The following is a 19,815-nucleotide window of genomic DNA, read 5'->3' on the forward strand; positions in this document are numbered from 1 at the left end:
CCAGGTTCAAGCAATTCTCCTGCCTCAGCCTCCCAAATAACTGAATTACAGGCATGCATCACGATACCCAGATAATTTTGTATTTTCCATAGAGACAAGTTCTACTAGTTGGTCAGACTGGTCTCGATCTCCTGACCTCTGGCGATCCACCCACCCTGGCCTCTCAAAGTGCTGGGATTACAGGCGTGGGCCACTTTCCCTGGCCCACTCAGTCTTAGTTACACTTATGAATGCCAGCGTGTTCCACTCTTTAACTATACCTCAGGATCACTTGGGAAAACTTTTTTTAATAGCAAGGTTTTTTAGCTCAATGTTATGTGTGCTGTTATCCTACTGTGTACATATGCTTTCCACTTCCAACACACAAGTAGGTTATAAGACTCCTAACATCCTAACATAGCCAATTTATTTAGGTGCTTTCTCATTCTTCATTTGTATCCAGATCAGAGTTTCAAGTTGTTTAGAAGTTTGTGACTGAGCTATACCCTTAGTCTAGCAATAGAATCACACTTTTGTTTGTAGGAAGTTCTGAAATCTGTTTTCTAAAATTTTAAGTTTTCAACACCTTGCACCATTTTTTTCTTTATCTCAGGAGTCAGTAAATTTTTTCCATGAATAGCCAGAAAGTAAATAGTTTTGACTTTGCAGGCTAGATGGTCTCAGTTGCAATTATTCAACAATACTGCTGAGCAATAAAATAGCCACAGATAATTAATAAATCAATGGGCATTGTCGTGTTCCAATGATACTTTACTTACAAAAATAGGCAGCTAGTGGGCTATAGCTTGCCTATCCTTGCTATAGATTTTTAACGATTGTTCCAAGATTTGTCATCTTGTATCACTAATTCAGTTAATTAGAACTTGACATGAATATTCATTTAGCTGCTTCTCTTATGTTTTTTAAAAAACTGTCAGGGTCATTCTAAAACCCTCAGAGCTCAACACAACAAATCTTCTAATAATTTACTCTAAAGAAAAGAAATGCACAAAAATGCATACACAAGGATGTTTATATAATTACTGATAATAAACTGGAAACCATTAACAGTGATTTTATTTATTAAGAAGTAAATCAGTGACTATCCAGCAAATTATTCAGAAGCAGCAGACACAGAAATAGGGTGACAGTATTTTCCAAAGCATAAAGAGATAACTCAAATAATGGCTAGTACTTTATCACTTGGGGGAACATGTGTAAGTATTTCTTAAAAAATTAATGATAGAAAGCTGGGTACAGTGGCTCATGCCCGTAATCCCAGCACTTTGAGAGGCCGAGGTGGGCGGATCACTTGAGGGCAGGAGTTCAAGACTAGCCTGGCCAACATGGTGAAACCCTGTTTCTACTAAAGTACAAATATTAGCTGGTTGTGGTGGCACACGCCTGTAATCCCAGCTACTTGGGAGGCTTAGGCAGGAGAATTGCATGAACCCAGGAGGCAGAGGTTGCAGTGAGCCAAGATCATGCCACTATTCTAGCCTGGGCCACAGAGCAAGACTCTGTCTCCAAAAAAAAAAAAAAAAAAAAAAAAAAAAATTAATGATAGAAATATCTGAGTGATTTGATTTAGGTAACTTTTTGCATATTGAATTTTCTTCATTAAGCTTAAATTCTGTAAGTTGAAAAATTACTAAGAAGGAAAATTTCTGCTAGTCTTCGAAGTCCAACAGACAGCTGGTTAGGTAGTTATCCACTGCTATTACATCAACACAGATCCTTATAGCAAACATAGTTTTTAAAATGCTTTTATGTATTATTTTGTTTGCTCTGTAAGAATCCTATGAGGTAAGAATTTCTGTAATAAAACATTTAGTTATTTCCAAGATTCTTCCAAATAATACCTCCAACCTTAGTAGAGTTGGAGATTTAAGCCATTCTTAACTTTTTTAAATTCTTAAGGATTTATAAAAATATTCTCCTTCAGTATGGAAATTTCCAGCGTTCATAGACTCCATCTTTCTTTTTTTTTACTAAGGGACATGTGCTTAATACCTAAAAATACATTCCTTGATTAATTCAGTAATTAAATGGCACACCAGTGAAGACAATCTTACCCCAGAAAAATTTTCACACGAAGTTCTTTTTTGGTCCTCGAGATTGTCTTCAATGTGGTAATTTCTGCATCAAACCAGAATCCTCTTTGTCCAGGACTTTCTACATTATAATTAACCATAACCACATCACCAACATTTAATTCATTCCATTTCAAAATGGTTCTAGCACGTGGTCTAAGATCCTTGACATTCATTTCTAGAGTACCGCTTTCTGGGTATCTGAGAAGAGAGAAAACCATAGAACATGGCTTATGATTACCAAACACAACTAAAGTTGTATGCAATGTACAGAAAAACCTAATTTGCTGAGTTAACTATCCAGGAGAAAAGTAATAGGTTGCAGTGTCCTTAAATAGCAGGTGTTATTTCACGCTGGCTTCCCACTTGTACTGTGATACCTACAGGGTAGTTTCTGTGAGTTTGAGCATGAACCCTTTCCCCATCCCCACTAGGCCTTGGAGATGTAGATCTCTTCATGGCTTGCAGGCTGTAAGGCAAGTAAGTGTTCAGCCCCTGTTCAAGAACCATAATCATCTACTTTGAGGGAGCTATATACTATTTTTCTATAGAACACACTATTTGTTACATACCTATTCAATCACATATTAGTGATATAATCTAGATATTCTGAATGAGAAATTGGATATTCGCAATGGCACTTACATGATATACACTCATGATTTGACTTCCCAGAGCAAAACAATTTTTGTTAAAGTCTTATTAAGAAATTCATTGCTAGCTGGGAAGGTAGGGGACTGGGGAAGGTGATAAAAACACAAACTCTTGCTCTACATTTTTTTTCAACCCAAGTTTTGTTTTGGTTTGAGACAATGTCTCACTCTGTCACTGAGGCTGGAGTATAGTGATGCGTAATAGCTCACTGTAGCCTCAAACTCCTGGGCTCAAGAAATCCTAGCACCAGAGGTGCCTAAGTAGCTGGTACTACAGGTACGCACAACCACACCCAGCCAATATGTTTAGTTTTTCTTTTGTACAAGCAGGATCTTACTATGTTGATGAGGCTGGTTTTGAACTCCTGGCCTCAAATAATCCTCCTACCATGGCCTCCCAAAGTACTGGGACTACAGACATAAGCCACCATATCTGGCTCCAAGTTTGCTTTTTTTTTTTTGAGATGGAGTCTCACTCTGTTGCCCAGGCTGCAGTGCAGTGGTGTGATCTTGGCTCACTGCAACCGCCACCTCTTAGGTTGAAGTGATTCTCCTGCCTCAGCCTCCTGAATAGCTGAGATTACAGGCATGTGCCAATAGGTGTGGCTAATTTTTCTATTTTTAGTAGAGATGGGTTTTCACCATGTTGGTCAGGCTGGTCTTGAAATCCTGACCTTGGTGATCTGCCCACCTTGGCCTCCCAAAGTGCTAAGACTACAGGAGTGAGCCACCACACCTGGCCTCAAGTTTAAGTTTTAATAGGACTACATGTTAGCCTGTTTCTGATCTTTGTAGAAGTTCATCAAATTCTGCCATTTGTATTACCTGTAAGAACATGAACCTAGCATGTTCCAACAGCCTCCATTTGCTCTGAAAGAGAAAGGTAAGATTCCAGTTTTTATATGTAGCCAGCTCTCTAGTAATATTTAAAAAAGAAAAAACCAAGAAATTTCAAACGTATCAAAAAGTAAAACCAAGTAAAAATTCTGGCAGTATCCTGGCTGTATGTATATTTCCTAATAGTAAGCATCACAAACAGAAACCTGACCTGAACCTAAAGCTTTATAAGGTTATCCAATTTTATGTATTTTTATTTATTGTTTCTAGAGATAGAGCCTCACTCTGTCACCCAGGCTGGCTTGCTTGCAGCCTAAGCCTCCCAGGCTCAAGCAATCCTCCTACCTCAGCCTCCCAAGAATCTGGGACTATAGGCACATGCCACCATGCCCAGCTAGTTTTTAAATTCTCTGTGGAGACAGGATCTCACTATGTTGCCCAGGTTGGTCTCAAAATCCTGGGCTCAAGCGATTTTCCCATCTTGACTTCCCAAAATGCTGGGATTACAGGCATAAGCAATCATGCTCAGCTGGGTTCTTCAATTTTAGGCCTAACTTCCTGATATCATGAGACCAAAGACATTAATAACAGTCCATACTGGCTTCTATAAAATTAAGACCTGCTGCTTTTATGTATTACTAAGTAGTAGAGGGACAAAGATATGAGTAACATCTGGTTCTTGCTCTTAAAAAGCTCAATCTATTTGAGGTAGGCCATACTGCTAAACCAGTGGTTCTCAAAGTATGGTCCTGGATCAGCAGCATCACCATCATCTGCGGATGTGCTGGAAATGCAAATTCTTGGGCTCCATCTCAGACCAAGTCAGACAGAAACTCTGGAAATGAGATCCAGCCATCTACATTTACAAATCCCCTCAGTGATTCAGATGCATGCTCAAGTTAAAAAACCCATTGTGCTATAGAAATGTAAGAATATTTATGATATTAAACATCATATCCTAGTGAGGCAGCATTAAAAAGGTAGAAACTAAAGGAAGAAAGTTTGAACCAGTACCCAATTAGTAGTGGCCTGCTCAAAATGAAAGTGGGCCTGAAGTTAGAAGCAGCTAGCCCTGGCTCTTCCAAATCAAACAAAGACTATGTAAGCCCAGGACTCTCTATACCTAACTCATTTAGATTAAATAGATATTAATCCTGTGTGGGATATTACAGTAGGTGATAGGGGCTGGGGGGGCAGTTTTAACCCTAAGAAAGGCCATTCTGTGTTCACATAGTTCTGACATAGGAAAGAAAGGTACTTGATACTCAAATCAAAGATAAGCTTTTGGAACTCATTCTATGCCTTAAGTCCATGAAGAATCCAACACACTCTTGTCATAACAGATCTAACACTTAGCCTAAATGCCCCTGCCAGCCTCAATCATCATCTTTTCTAATTCAAACCATTTTTAATGAATTTCCTTCAACTCACGTGACAAGGTTTTGGATCCCTTTCTCATCCTGGTGTCCTCACCCAAAAGATGTTCTATTTTCAGCCTGCCTACATTTAGATTCTCAATTTAGCTTCTCCCTCAATTTCCCATCAACCCCTCAACTTAGCTTCTGGCCACTGTGTATCCTTGGGAAAGTTAACCAACCTTTCAGATTATATTCCTAATCTGTAAAATGCACCTAATGGTAACTGTATCTCATATGGTGGTTTTGAGAACTAAAATGAGAAGTCTTTTAATGCACTTACAACAGTACATAATGGGGTAAGTAAATGTCAGTTAATGTTATTATTATGCAGATGTAATCTTAAAGAAGGAATCTGACAAGTACAAAATTACATCTAATTCTACTCTTCTCCATTTCAATCACACTTTTTAATGGTCAAATCTAAATTTAGAAGTCTGTAGCCCAACACCTGATATTTATACACTCAAGTTGTTTCACAATGGTTTGGTCAGAAAAATAACCAGCAGTTTTCTCAATCTACACAATGAGGTTAAACTAGATCTTTTAGTGCTTTTCTAATTCCATAGTTGTGAATTCATTTGCTGCCTTTTAAGGCCAAAGACAGAAAACTATTTTATTTTAGATGAGATTCCTTTCTCAGCTGTAATGTGAAAATTATTTTGACAACACATCATTCTGTATGTTTTTAAATATTGTAAAAAGCATATTTGAGTGGCAAAAAAAAAAAAAACCCACCTTAAATTAAATACCCAGAATGGAAATGTTTCGAACATAGTAGAGAACCTCAACTTTCAAAGTTTTAAAATTGTATATAAAGTTATGTTTATATGGAGACAGGACAAAATAAATCATTCCATAAACCATAGCAAGGAAATTTAAGCTACGACCACATGAAAACGAAATCTGTACAAATTAAGGAGAGAATTATGTAGTGAATTATATATATTCTATATATACTCATACATATACATAGTTAAGTCTGTAAGAGTTAAGTCATGAAAATGAAGCACATGTTTTTAAATTCTAACCAAGGAGATTAAAAAAAAAAAAAAAAAAACAGAAAAGGTACATAAAACTTCTCTTACAGTTGGGAACCTATCATGTGCTTAAATATTAGGTATAATATTCTCCTGGGCATCTTCATTTGCACATATTTTAACATATACAGTGATAACTCTAAAGCTCCACTCTCACCCAGACTTTTCAGATTCATATAACTAACTACACCTCCAAATGAGATGACCCAGAAGTACCTCAAATACAAAGCATCTAAAATGGAATCCCCCTACCCCATAATCTGCTGGTGCTCAGTATTCTCTAAGAAAAACCCTTCATGCTCTTAGAAGTGTAAGAGTTATCCCCAATTCCTCTTATATTGCCTTTAACCAGTTACTTAGTCCCACTTATGATAATCTGTTAATGACTATTTAATGTAACTCTATCTCCTTAGTTAAAATCTACCTTTCCCAGACTAGGCCCAACACATCTCGCTTATAAAATAGATCTATGTCTTTTTATGAAGTCTGACTACAATTTGTTGACAGGCTATAGGAAAATAGGTACTCTCATATATTGCTGATGAATACAAAGTGATATTTTCCCCACTTAGAGGGGAATCTGTCAATAACTAGAAACAATGTCTATATATTTACTTTACTTTCTGACCCAGGAATTCCACCTCTAGGACTGCATCCCAGACATAAATAAAATCCTGAAGAAAATATACACGGGGCTATTTATAGCTGCACTAATTGTAACAGTACTAAAAACAATCAAATGTCCATAACAGAAACTCTTAAGATAACATGATACAGTTACATAATAGAATATTGTGCTCCCATAAAAAAGAAATGAGAAACATATACTATGAAGTGATCTCCAAGATATATGAACTTAAAAATATAAGGTGCAAACAGTACATATAGTGTTCTATTTTCTGTCTAGTGTATATATGTATAAATACACATATATACATCTGTATAAGGGTATATGGCACATATATGTATGTATATACACATACACTTTTATTAAAACAGAAGTATAAACCAAACTAACAAATACTGTTACTTAAAAAATTAGCTAAGAAATAAGATAGAAGCAAACAGGATGGAAGCTCAATTTCTCTTAGTATACTTTGTTTTGAAGACTTAACTACAGAACTATGTAATGTGTCACATAATTATAAAACAATTAACAAAATGTGAGAAATCCCTAAAAACCAAAAGCAAAATGAACGAAACTACACAACTGGTAGTTTAACAACACCAAGAGAAACTATTACAAGTTATGTGAAAGCATAGTTCACTAGACAGCCCAAATGATATATCTCCTAAGGACAAAAAAGAAGTGACTTTTCAGTAGTCCTATTGTTTGCAATATTAGTATTGTTAGTATAAAAACTACCACAAGTAGGATAAGGCAAATCAGTGACATCATTAGGAACTGTGATTTTTCAGGGTAAAATAAATATAAAACCACAGAGGTTAGGTTATAACCCTTTCACTCTAAATTTATGTTCACCCCTAGTATACTTATTTCCTAGTTCTGTCAAATGACAAGACCTAGAAACATGATCAAACACATATCAATGAGCAGGACAGATTGTGTGCTTTAAATATCATTTCGAATTCAAAATAACTATTCCTAGACATGGCTGAACCCAGAGCTGGAACATTCTGTTATACCTGAACACAAAGAAACACTCAAAAACTATTAAGACAGTTTCAACTTGAAGGATCCTCCATAGGTCAAAGATGAGACAATCTGAGCACCAAAGTAACAACTGGGATAGGTTAAAGTAAGTGTTAAAATGCACTGGAAGTTCATAATACTTAAAAATAACAATCTCACTGATCAATCTTTGAAGGATTCTAGGGAATTACATTACAAGTAGGTAGCAAATTTTATGATGAGTATATCAGGCTGACAACATCTGAATCTTACCACAGAAAAGTATTATATGTCTCCTGATGCAATGCCATGCCCTAGGTTAAACAAAAACAAGTAGTCTTAACTAATAGAGTCTAAATCAAATCAAACTTTAGACGTGATTATTAGCTTCTCAGGAAACTAACACGTAACAGAAGAATGTCTTAAATACCACATCAGGGATGTGAGCAGTAATATCCAAAGAAAATTGTACAAGACAAATGACACAGTTTATTTAAATAAATAGAGGCGTAAAAGGGGAAGAAATCTGTAGATTGAGACTTAGCAACAAAATGCAATGGATGGAGTTTGTTTTTGATCCTTATTTGAACAACCTAGGTATATTTTTAAAAGACAATTAAGGAACTATGAACACTTATCTGATGGGTTATCTGATGTTAAGGAATCATTGGAAATTTTACGTGACGTTTGTTGTTATACTTTGTATGTCAGTTTCAAAGTTCATTCCCAGGTTCAATGATGTAGAAGAACTCACAGGACTCCTCCCACACAGCACAGCATGAAGCTCTACCAATGGATGATTTAATAAAGCCAAAACAACAACAACAAAACAAAAAACAACAACAAAAAGCAAAATCAGCAAAGGGAAAAGGCACATGAAGTGACCAGAGGAAACAGACACAGCTCTCTAAGAGTCATCTCCCAGGAGAGTTACACAGGACATGCTTAACGCCGCCAACAACCAACTGTGACAACATGTGTGAAATATTGTCTGCCAGGGCAGCTTATTAGTGTGTTCAAGGTAATTAGGGGCTGATAATAGGTACTGCCTAGCATATGCCAGAATTCCAGACTTCCAGAAGCAAGTGTTCAGCATAAACCATATCGTTTGCAAAAATAGTTCAAGCACAGTGAACTATTTTTAATCAGAAAATAATGGGAATGTTCCTGAAATCTTAGGTTCCCACAGGCAAGGGCCAACCCATATGAGCCGATCAATTTAGGGATAGCAGACTCAGATCTGATAACTCTTTTCTGCAAACTCTAAAAAGAATCATTTTAAGCCATTTTGTCAGTTGGATATTCTGGGAAACAGACAAGATGAAGGTAACACCTATGAAACACAGGAAAAGAAAGCGTAACTAGGCAGTAAAAGCCCTTAGACCATGATGCTGGTCTATCACTCTGAAAGAAGAAAGGGGCAGGAAAACCCTGAGTGTGGTTCAACTCTGACAACATCTTTGCCAACCTAATGGTAAGCTCAGGTGTGACATTAACATTGGGTAGAAAGTGCCAAATCCTAGAAGCTCTGCCACACTTGGTCACTGGCTGAGGGAGGCCAAGAAAGAGCATAGCTTTGCCTCAAACACTGTGGCAGAGTTAGAGCTATAGTTGAAAGTGATCAGCTAACTGCACTACTTGCAGCTGGTCAGTGATGGTCTGTTTTGTTTTGTTTCTGAGATGGAGTCTCGCTCTGCCACCCAGGCTGGAGTGCAGTGGCGCGATCTTGGCTCACCACAACCTCTGCCTCCTGTGCTTAGGCGATTCTCCTGCCTCAGCCTCCCAAGTAGCTAGGATTATAGGTGTATGCCATCATGCCCAGCTAATTTTTGTATTTTTAGTAGAGACAGCGTTTCACCATGTTGCTCAGGCTGGTCTCAAACTCCTGACTTCATGATCCACCTGACTTGGCCTCCCAAAGTGCTGGGATTACAGGCATGAGCCACTGTGCCCAGCCATAAAAGTCTTTCTTAAGGGGAGATCACAGTTTCTAAGGCTACATATGAGGCCATTTGCAACAGAAATAATGTAAGGTTCAGGAATTGCTTCAAAATAATACAGTGATGCTCAAGGGTGCTGGTAAAGATAAAACAAAATTGGCTGTGAGTTGAAAATGATTGAAGCAAGGTGATGGGTTCATCATACAGTTGTTCTGCAATATTTAAAGATTTCTGTAATACATACAAATACTATGCAAGTGAAAATCCAACCACGGGCTAAACACAAAAGGCTCTTCCTGGTTTTTGAAGTTTTTCCCTACGTGTATAAATTTTAAAAGGTAACATTCAAGGCTTACAATGAAGATAAGTAGTCTGTCTACTGCCACAGCCCACCACATTCCTAACTCCTGTTACTCAAGAGGCGAACACTTTATCTTATTTACTCCAAATTTTCAAACAGCATGCTTTGTATTTTTTGTTGTTAAACTGTTACTCTTAACATCCACCAAATATATTTCTCTGTCCAATTTCAATTGTAGGCTTTCCGCCTGGGTCCATAGCTATCATGCTAGGATCTCCTTCCATCACCTCCTTTGTTGATTCCTATTTCCTGGAGAGCATGCCTTCTTGTTTTAAACATTACGCAGGGTTAAAAGTAGTTAAAATGCTCTTTAATACAAATTAACCAATCCTCTTATTCTTAGTTCTATTCCACATGCCTTCCTCCTAAGTACCTAGTGAATTCAAGGCCTGAGCCTTCCTGAGGTTCTCCAAAACCAATTTGCTTGCTTTGCTTGCTTCTTGTTCGTTGGCTTTTTGTCCATAGGTTTCAGTTTTCTCTGGCCTGCTATAGAACCACTGCTCTGTATAATTAATGGTCACCGTGGTACCTGTTTGAAAAGTATCCTAGGCTGGGCATGGTGACTCAGGCCTGTAATCCCACGACTTTGGGAGGCCAAGGCAGGTTAATCACCTGAGGTAAGGAGTTCGAGACCAGCCTGGCCAACATGGTGAAACCCCGTGTCTATTAAAAATACAAACATTAGCCAGATGTGGTGGTGGGTGCCTATAATCCCAGCTACTCGGGAGGCTGAGGCAGAAGAATCGCTTGAACCCAGAAGTGGGAGGTTATAGTGAGCTGAGATTGTGCCATAGCACTGCAGCCTGGGCTACAAGAGCAAGACCTAGTGGTAGGGGGCAAGGGTAGGGGAGACGGATGGATGGAAGGAAGGAAGGAAGGAAGGAAGGAAGGAAGGAAGGAAGGAAGGAGCGAGCAAAAGAGAGAAAGCAAAAGAGCAAGCAGATTATTCCTGGGCCTTACCCAAGGACCACAAAATGAGGGGGCAAGGAGAGAGGGTTCCCTCAGGAATCTGTTTCTTAAACACCTTACACAAGTTAAAATGCAGTGTTTCTGACCATCTTGGAGAAACACAAATGTAAAGGGATGATATATAGGTTTGAAGACGTCAGATCTACTGCTATCTGTGAAGTCCTTTTTCTAAGTACTAAGTGATCTTTTAACAATGAGCAATAAGAAAGTCACCCCATACATATTTAACTTCTTCCTCTTTCCTTTTGATTACCATCCACTCAGGACCCTACAAGTCATACATAGAGGAAATACTCTAAGTCTTTGGTAAATACGCCCGTAACAACCAAGAAGCAATAGAGCAGACAGGCTATTGTACCAGGGTTCTGAAATTAAATGTCTTATTATAGTTCCCTATACTCAAGATTGACAAGACACTTAATTCAAGAAAAATCTACTCTTTCTCCCCTCAAAACCTAGAAATCATTACATTTGACACTGTTAAAAACATTTTTGGGGCTCTTTTAGAAAAAGATCACTACATCAATATACTCAAGAAAATCAGTTTTGTTACTTTTTAGAAAAACTACTTTCATCTAAAAATACCACCTGATTTTATTCAGAATTGGCTCACTGACTTCTATTTGCAGTAGCCATAATCAAGGCTACTCAAAATCATGTACCACAGGCTGAGAATAGCTCCAGAAATCTTAAAGAATGCTGGGAACAATGACCACATATTTTAGGACGTTTGCCAGATAAGTTTTTAATTACAGCCTTCCCTGAGTCACCCACAAAGTGGGTGATGTTGTAACATTTCATTTGATTTCAATCCCATGGTAAAGCCGTAACACTGTATTAAAAGCGGCAGTTGAACCTATTTGGTTTAAGCAACCCTTTTAATACTAAAGAGTATGTGTTCTCCCCACAGAGAAGTACATACAGGTGTTTATTGGCAAGTAAAGAACCTCCCTGGTTTATAGTATCTGTTCCTGACTAGAGGAGATAAACACAAATATTTAAGTTATGTAAACAAACTGATATGCTATAGACAGATGGTGTTTTACAACAGTTTTTTTTTAAAAGCATGCTTCTCCTAAAATGAGAGGTAGTATGGCAGAGCAGTTGCAAGCATGTGCTTTTTGGAGTCTGCCTACTACCTATTAGCTCTCTAACACTAGACAAGTTACTTCTTTAAACCTCAGTTATTCTTCCCACTTTACACATAAGAAAATATCTACTTCACTGAGTTTTTATGAGGATTACATAAGAAAATCCAGGTAAATTATTTGTATACTGCTTGGCACACAGTGTTATTTTATTAAGAGAATTATTGGATTAAGCTACTTTAATTTGGTCTTCACTATGAAAAGGCTCTAGGCAATCATTTGCCCATGGTTAAAGATTGCAACTTACCTAGCCACAGGTAACCGTTCATTCTTTTTTTTTTTTGAGACGGAGTTTCACTCGTTACCCAGGCTGGAGCGCAATGGCGCGATCTCGGCTCACCGCAACCTCCGTCTCCTGGGTTCAAGCAATTCTCCTGCCTCAGCCTCCCGAGTAGCTGGGACTACAGGCGTGCGCCACCATGCCCAGCTAATTTTTGTATTTGTAGTAGAGATGGGTTTTCACCATGTTGACCAGGATGGTCTTGATCTCTTGACCTCATGATCCACCGGCCTCCCAAAGTGCTGGAATTACAGGCGTGAGCCACCGCGCCCGGCCCAACTGTTCATTCTTAAGATGCAATACTGACATACTAACTTTCTTAAGAATTTTCCTTCTTTACATACACATTTTGTTGTTTAAACTACTAGGTGTTTTCTAGCTTGCTTTTATTCTTACAGAAATCAGCTAAAGTTATAAGCCAAGACCTCTAAATTAGATAACTAAGTTTAATAAAGCAAGGAAAAGCAAGTCACTAACAACAATAGTTTCCTTATACTTATCTTTTGAATTGACCTCTAAGACTAATGGTGCATGTTAAATCCTTGGTTGTAAGAGGATAAAGAGAACAGGTGGTAGTGTGGTAACTATGGTTTAAAAATTAAAGCCTAGACCACAGCATTACGAACTTCATGCCATGCCAGTCACAGTGGCTGAAGGCCTGTACTCCCAGCACTTTTGGGAGGTCAAGGTGGAAGGATCGCTTGCGCCTAGAGTTTGAGACCAGCCTGGGCAACAAAGTGAGACGCCATCGCTTAAAAAAAAAATAAAAAATTAGCTGAGCGCAATGGTGTGCACCTGTGGTCCAAGCTACATTAGAGGCTGAGACAGGAGGATCACTTCAGCCCAGGAAGTCGAGGCTGCAGTAAGCCATGTTTGTGCCACTGCATTTCCACCTGGGTGATGGAGACCCTGTCTCCAAAAAAAAAAAGAAAAAACGCTTTATGCCAATGTTTAGAGAACTTTTGAACTGACTGAAAATTTACAGGTTGATTATTCTGTGCTGACCAGGGACTGAGCTGCTTCATCCACTGATAACATTTCAAGGAAACAGCACTTTACAATCAGGAAAGAATGTGACATCTAGTTTAAAAGGACTGACTGCCGGTGGTGGCTCACACCTGTAATCCCAGCACTCTAGGAGGCCGAGGTGGGCAGATCACTTGAGGTCAGGAGTTCAAGACCAGCCTGCCAAACATGGTGAAACCCCATCTCTACTAAAAATGCCAAAATTAGCCAGACATGGTGGCAGGCACCTGTAATCTCAGCTACTAGGGAGGCTGAGGCATGAGAATCGCTTGAACCTGGAAGGTAGAGGTTGCAGTGAACCAAGATCGTGCCACTGCATTCCAGCTTGGGCAACAGAGCGAGAAAAACCTTAGATCTGAGAATGGTCAACTATTATATAGCACATCCCACATTCAAGAATTTACCAGACAAATTCCCCCATAAATACATTATGCACATTACTTTCTATGCAAAATTCATATGGGTAAAGACTGTATAGTCGAGAAATGGTCCCTCATTTAAAGTCACCAATAGATCATTTAGCTTGAATGAAATATAATTTTAGAAAAGACTTTGAGTTCCAATATTTTGTCAATAGGGAAACAAAATGGAAAAAAGAAAAAAAACAAGCTACAAACCACCTAGACATACTAAAATGAGAATTAATGTGGCCAGGCATGGTGGCTCATGCCTGTAATCCCAGCACTTTGGGAGGCTGAGGCGGGCAAATCACCAAGTCAGGAGTTTGAGACCAATCTGGCCAATCTGGTGAAATCACATCTCTACTAAAAGATACAAAAAAATTAACTGGGTGTGGTGAAACATGCCTGTAATCCCAGCTGTTAGGGAGGCTGAGGCAAGAGAATTGCTTGAACCCGGGAGGCAGAGGTTACAGTGAACAGAGATCACGCCATTGTACTCCAGGTTGCGCGACAGGGCGAAACTCCGTCTCGGAAAAAAAAAAAGAATGCGTATCATTTTTGGCCTTTAAAATATATTTAAACTGTCATATGTCAACTCCTTTCCCCCATACTGCCATTTAGCAGCAGTTGCCTGATAGTAATGGATAAGGCTAGGCCAAAAGGAATAATGATTTGTTCTCAAACTTGAGTGTGCATCAGAGTCATCCAAAGGACTTATTAAAACAGATTGCTGAGCCACCACCAGAGAATGATTCCTCATATGTCTGGAGTGAGCCCAAGAATTTGTATTTCTTTTGTTTTTAGAGTTTTTCTTTTTTTTTTTTTTTTGGTAGAGACAGTGTCTCACTATGTCACCCAAGCTGGAGTGCAAGGCACAATATTCGCTCACTGCAACCTCCACCTCCTGGGCTCAAGTCATCCTCCCACTTCAGCCTCCTGAGTAGCTGGGACTACAGGTGCACATCATCATAGCTGGCTTTTTATTTTTTATTTTTTTTTGTAGAGACGAGGTTTTGCCATGTTGCCTAGGCTGGTCTTGAACTCCTGGGCTCAAGTAATCTGCCTGCCATGGCCTCCCAAAGTGCTAGGGTTACAGGTATGAGCCACTGCACAGGCCAAGAATTTGCATTTCTAACACGTGACTCTGATGCTCCTGGCCAAGCACTACACTTTCAGAATCAGTGGACAAACGCAGTGGTTCTCAACCATGGCTAGACATTAGAATCACAGGGAATTATTATCACAGGGAATGATTAGAAGAATCATTAGAACTTCTGAAGACATCAATGCCAGGGAGAAGGAAGGGGGAACCCTCAGAAGGATTATACTAGAAATTCTATGGGAAGAGGTCCCATACACTGATCATTTTGAAAACTTTGAAAACTTAGACAATGTGTGCCAGGGTTGAGGACCACTAGTATAAGCAATTCAAATGAATCTAAACCAAATCCACTGAGAGCAGATGCTTCTTAATATAAAAGCAAGACAAAGATTTTAGCATTTGTTTGCTCATAAAGCAGCCAAATGATGAATACAGATAAAATCTGGCCGGATAGCCTAAGTGGATGACACACCCATGGTTTAACTCAATAGAAACTGCATGTATGCTTTTTGCTTTAAATCCCAGGCAAAGTCTAAAGCAAGTCTTTAGGTCATACTTGCTACTAAATGTTTATATAAAATGGTTCACCTCTGAAGGCAATATACAAGTAGGCTATTACAATTATATGTATCATGTCTGTGCTGAATCACAATATTGCATATAGGTGAACTCTTAGGTTCTGGAGTCAGACAATTTAATAGATGTGACCCTTAGCTAATTATATAATTAACCCTTGGTTTCCTCATACGAGAGTTAATGTAACTAACATTATAGTCACACTAAAGATTATGCAACATCTGCATAAGGAGTTATGCTGAGTCTTATAAGACAACAATCTCTAAAACATCATAAGCTATGCCACAGATATTATTAAAAACACTAAGGAAATGATTGCCCTTCAACACCACTACTTCCCTCAGTCAACATCCTGACTCTTCATCAATAGCTTCAGGGTCTCCACTTGCAATACGGCTGTCAATTTTGTGAATTTAGACATTTAGGGCCCTTAAAAAGCTTAAATCTTAACTTTTAGTATCTTAACTACAGAGAGGATAATTGATAGGAATAAGCAATATTGAGGAAGCTATAAAACTGAATAGTACACTTAGTAAAATGAAATACTGACGACTTAATGATTTATAATTGCCTCTATTATCTTGACATCTTGCTTACTTTTAAGTCCTCCTCCCTTTTCTTTTTTCCCTGCCTTGACCTCCCAAAGTCCATTTCTGTTCTGTTCAAAATATCACTAGAAACAAGAGTTTTCATTCAGAAGTACAGTCTCTCTCCAGTAGTCAGGGTCTGAGTAAGGAGAGGTAGTTCTCGTTGTCAAGTTGTATATGCCCACTAAAGGAGTGCTTTTAAAAATGACTTAAGAATTCCTTGGAATCTAAATCTCCAGAGTGTAAATTCAGTAATTCTACTGCCAAAGTTCTCCCTGAGTACTGATTAGGTTGAGTTCTACTAAAACAAGGGTAAGGAAAGATAAGTGACACAGAAGAGCAATCCAGAAAAAAACCTACAAATATCCATCTACTTTGTACATAATGTGAACCCCATGTTTGCTTCACACTATCTGCATAGAGCTGTGAACCACAAAGTTGACAGTTTAATGTAGGCCTTAAGGCAGACAAACTATCGAATATTCACAAGAAACCTTCAATAATTCAGGAAGGGCATGGGGGTTCACACCTGTAATCCCAAAACTTTGGGACATGGAGGCAGGTGGATCACTTGAGGTCAAGAGTTCAAGACCAGCCTGGCCAACGTAGCGAAACTCTGTCTCTACTAAAAACACAAAAATTAGCCAGTCGGGGTGGTGCATGTCTGTGTCTCAGGAGGCTGAGACAGGAAAATCATTTGAACCCAGGAGACAGAAATTGCAGTGAGTCAAGATCATGCCACTGCACTCCAGACTGGGCCATAGAGCAAGGCTCTGTCTCAAACAAAGAAAAACCAATTCAGCCTATGTTCACCAAGAAATCCATAAAAAAGGAACATTTACAAGCAACTAGTAAAACTCAAATTTTAAAACATTTCAAATTTAATATAACCTGCTTTTCATGAACTTAGTTTATATCTATAATTTTTAGAAGAAAAATGGAGACAAATTAAGAAACAAATTATTTCAGTTATATTTGATAATTACGTCTTCTACCCTATCTTAAGGTTTTTTGGTTTTGTTTTTGAAACTTCTCTACCTAATAAGAAACATCATAAATCTGTAATGTCTATCATTCCTCATAGACTAAAAATTGTTTTTAACTCTGCTCTGACTGGAGTAAGAGTTGAAAATTCAAGGGAATATCTATCTTGGCCTAATTCAGCAAGCAATTTTGTTTTAAAGAAGGTTCATTTCAAAAACTGATAATTAATCTGGTCTAGTATCTATCAGATATGTAGATTACTATAAAAAATAGAATTTAAACATCTGCATTTTGACTGACAAACATTGCATATCCCAAAAGAATTACAGAAGCAAGTTTCTCTTATCTTGTGTACATCTCCCCGCTTTTGCTAAATGACATCTTGTTCAAACTACACTGTTGCACTCAGAGGTTTGGAGATAAACTGTGCACAGGTTTGCCAAATAATGCTTATCACTCTAGGAGAAAAATGAAAAACTAGTTATTTGAGAGAAATGCCATAAAGCCATAAATGCAATGTGATGGTAATCTGTAAGTACTTAAAGCCTATTTAGTTGAAGCAAAAAAATTTAACTTTGAGACACACTGGCTTAGAGGTAAAAATGATATGCTAAGGTTAGAGGTCATCTAATGCAATTACTAACTTTATAAATTCTCTTTGCAATGCATCATCTCCAATAAGTCTTCCAGTCTATGGTTGAAAATAGCCAATGCTAGTTTACTGGCTACATCTCAAGGCCGACCATTCTCTATCTTCAGAGAGATTTGACTGGTAGGAAGTTTAGGGTATCCTGAAACTTCCCTTCTAAGTTATACAGAACTTCCTCTTAAAAGAGCTTTTAAAATATGGAAACTGTCATAATCTAAGTCTTTCAAGCTAAGTATTTAGTTCTTTCAGCTACTCTTCACCATAGTTTTACATTTTGAATCCTACTCTGAGCATGCACCAGGTCCTGCTGGTACTATTTTTAAGGCATGGGAGCTAGAAGACAAATTTATACTCTGGTATGGAAAATTACAAACATTCTAGGATTCTGAACTGATGCTTGATAAGAATTTGGTAGCATATTTTCCACACATATTAATGTATCACTTGAATAGTGACTTAAGCTCATTTGGTGTGTTTAATACATACTAAATCTGTCCCAACAGTAACTTTTGGTTGGGTGCGGTGGCTCACACCTGTAATCTCAGCACTTTGGGAGGCCGAGGCGGGCGGATCACCTGAGATCAGGAGTTCGAGACCAGCCTGACCAACATGTTTCGAAACCCCGTCTCTACTAAAAAATATACAAAATTAGCTAGGCATGGTGACACGTGCCTGTAATCCCAGCTCTAGGGAGGCTGAGGCAGGAGAATCACTTTAACCCAGAAGGCAGAGGTTGCGGTGAGCCAAGATGGTGCCATTGCACTCCAGCCTGGGTAATAAGAGTCAAACTCCAACTTAATCAATCAGTCAATCAATCTGTCCCAACAGTAACTTTTGTACTACACTTCTTTTTAAATGGGTAAAGACAACAGTTTACTGTCAGAATCTAAGCCCTCAAGGCAAGTTCTTAATATCACTCCCATCCTAACATTTTAAAACCTATTTTGGGCAGGGCGTGGTGGCTCAGGCCTGTAATCCCAGCACTTTGGGAGGCCAAGGTAGGTGAATTACTTGAGGTTAGGAGTTCAAGACCAGCCTGGCCAACACAGTGAAACCCTGTTTCTGCTAAAGAATGTAATAATTAGCCAGGCGTGAACCTCTAGTCCCAGCTACTCGGGAGGCTGAGGCAGAAGAATAGCTGGAACCTGAAAGGTGGAGGTTGCAGTGAGCTGGGACTGTACCATAGCACTCCAGCCTGGGTGACAGAGAGAGACTCCATCTCTAAATAAATCAATCAATCCTATTTTCTAGAGGAAGTGGGATTAGGGAGTGACTGCTAATCAATATGAGATTTCTTTTTCGGGAGGATATTCTAAAATTAGTTTGTGGTGATATGTCAGGTAAACTGTACATGAACTATCTCAATAAAAAGCTGTTTAAAAAAATATTTTGCACTGGGCATAGTGGCTCACGCCTTTAATCCCAGCACTTTGGAAGGTTGAGGTGGGAGGATTACTTGAGCTCAGGAGTTCAACACCAGCCTGGGCAATATAGTGAGACCACATCTCTACAAAAAAATTAGCTGGCCGGGCGTGCTGGCTCATGTCTGTAATCCCAGCACTTTGGAAGGCTGAGGTGGGCAGATCATCTGAGATCAGGAGTTTGAGACTAGCCTGGCCAACATGGTAAAACCCCATTTCTACTAAAAATACAAAAATTAGCCGGGCATGGTGGTACACGCCTATAATGCTAGCTACTCGGGAGGCTGAGGCAGGAGACTAGCTAGAACCCAGGAGGTGGAGGTTGCAGTGAGCTGAGACTGCACCACTGTACACCACCCTAAGGGACAGAGTGAGACTCCATCCCCCCCGCCCTCCCCCAAAAAAACCCTTAGCCAAGCATGGCAATACATATGCCTGTATTCTCAGCTACTTGGGAGGCTAAGGTGAGAGGATCGCTTAAATTCAGGAGGCAGAGAATGTAGTGAGTCACCATCACATCACTGTATTCCAGCATGTGCAGCAAAGTGAGACCCTGACCCCATCCCCACTACAACATATACATATAGATGTCACTCAAATGGCTGTTATGCTACATATTATAAAACACACTTTACAAAATACTGTTAAAATACCTATCAAAAAACCTAATAGAGGCTGGGTACAGTGGCTCTCACCCCTATAATCCCACCACTTTGAGAGG

General features: G+C 38.9%; 1 protein-coding gene across 11 annotated transcripts in view; it reads right to left on the minus strand.

Annotated features, from left to right (window-relative positions):
- Positions 1-19,815, minus strand: part of UHRF2 (ubiquitin like with PHD and ring finger domains 2) — a 110,876-nt gene that overhangs the window by 55,808 nt on the left and 35,253 nt on the right. For 8 of the 11 annotated variants that reach the window (XR_001107323.2, XR_001107324.2, XR_001107325.2 and 5 more), the window contains exons 4-5: positions 3,551-3,595; positions 2,055-2,273 (exon numbers count right to left, since the gene is read on the minus strand). The exons of 1 other annotated variant lie outside the window; for it this stretch is intronic. Coding sequence is in view for 6 of the 10 variants with exons in the window: in XM_012451377.2 (XP_012306800.2) it covers positions 2,055-2,273; positions 3,551-3,595 (264 nt within the window). In the remaining 4 variants the exon portion in view is untranslated. The remainder of the gene's footprint in view (positions 1-2,054; positions 2,274-3,550; positions 3,596-19,815) is intronic. 2 more of the 11 variants (XR_010344368.1, XM_012451378.2) reach the window with 1 other exon arrangement.

This window comes from Aotus nancymaae, unplaced genomic scaffold, assembly GCF_030222135.1.
Source record: "Aotus nancymaae isolate 86718 unplaced genomic scaffold, 86718_ANA_hifiasm-v0.15.2.pri h1tg000003l, whole genome shotgun sequence".
NCBI lineage: Eukaryota > Metazoa > Chordata > Mammalia > Primates > Aotidae > Aotus > Aotus nancymaae.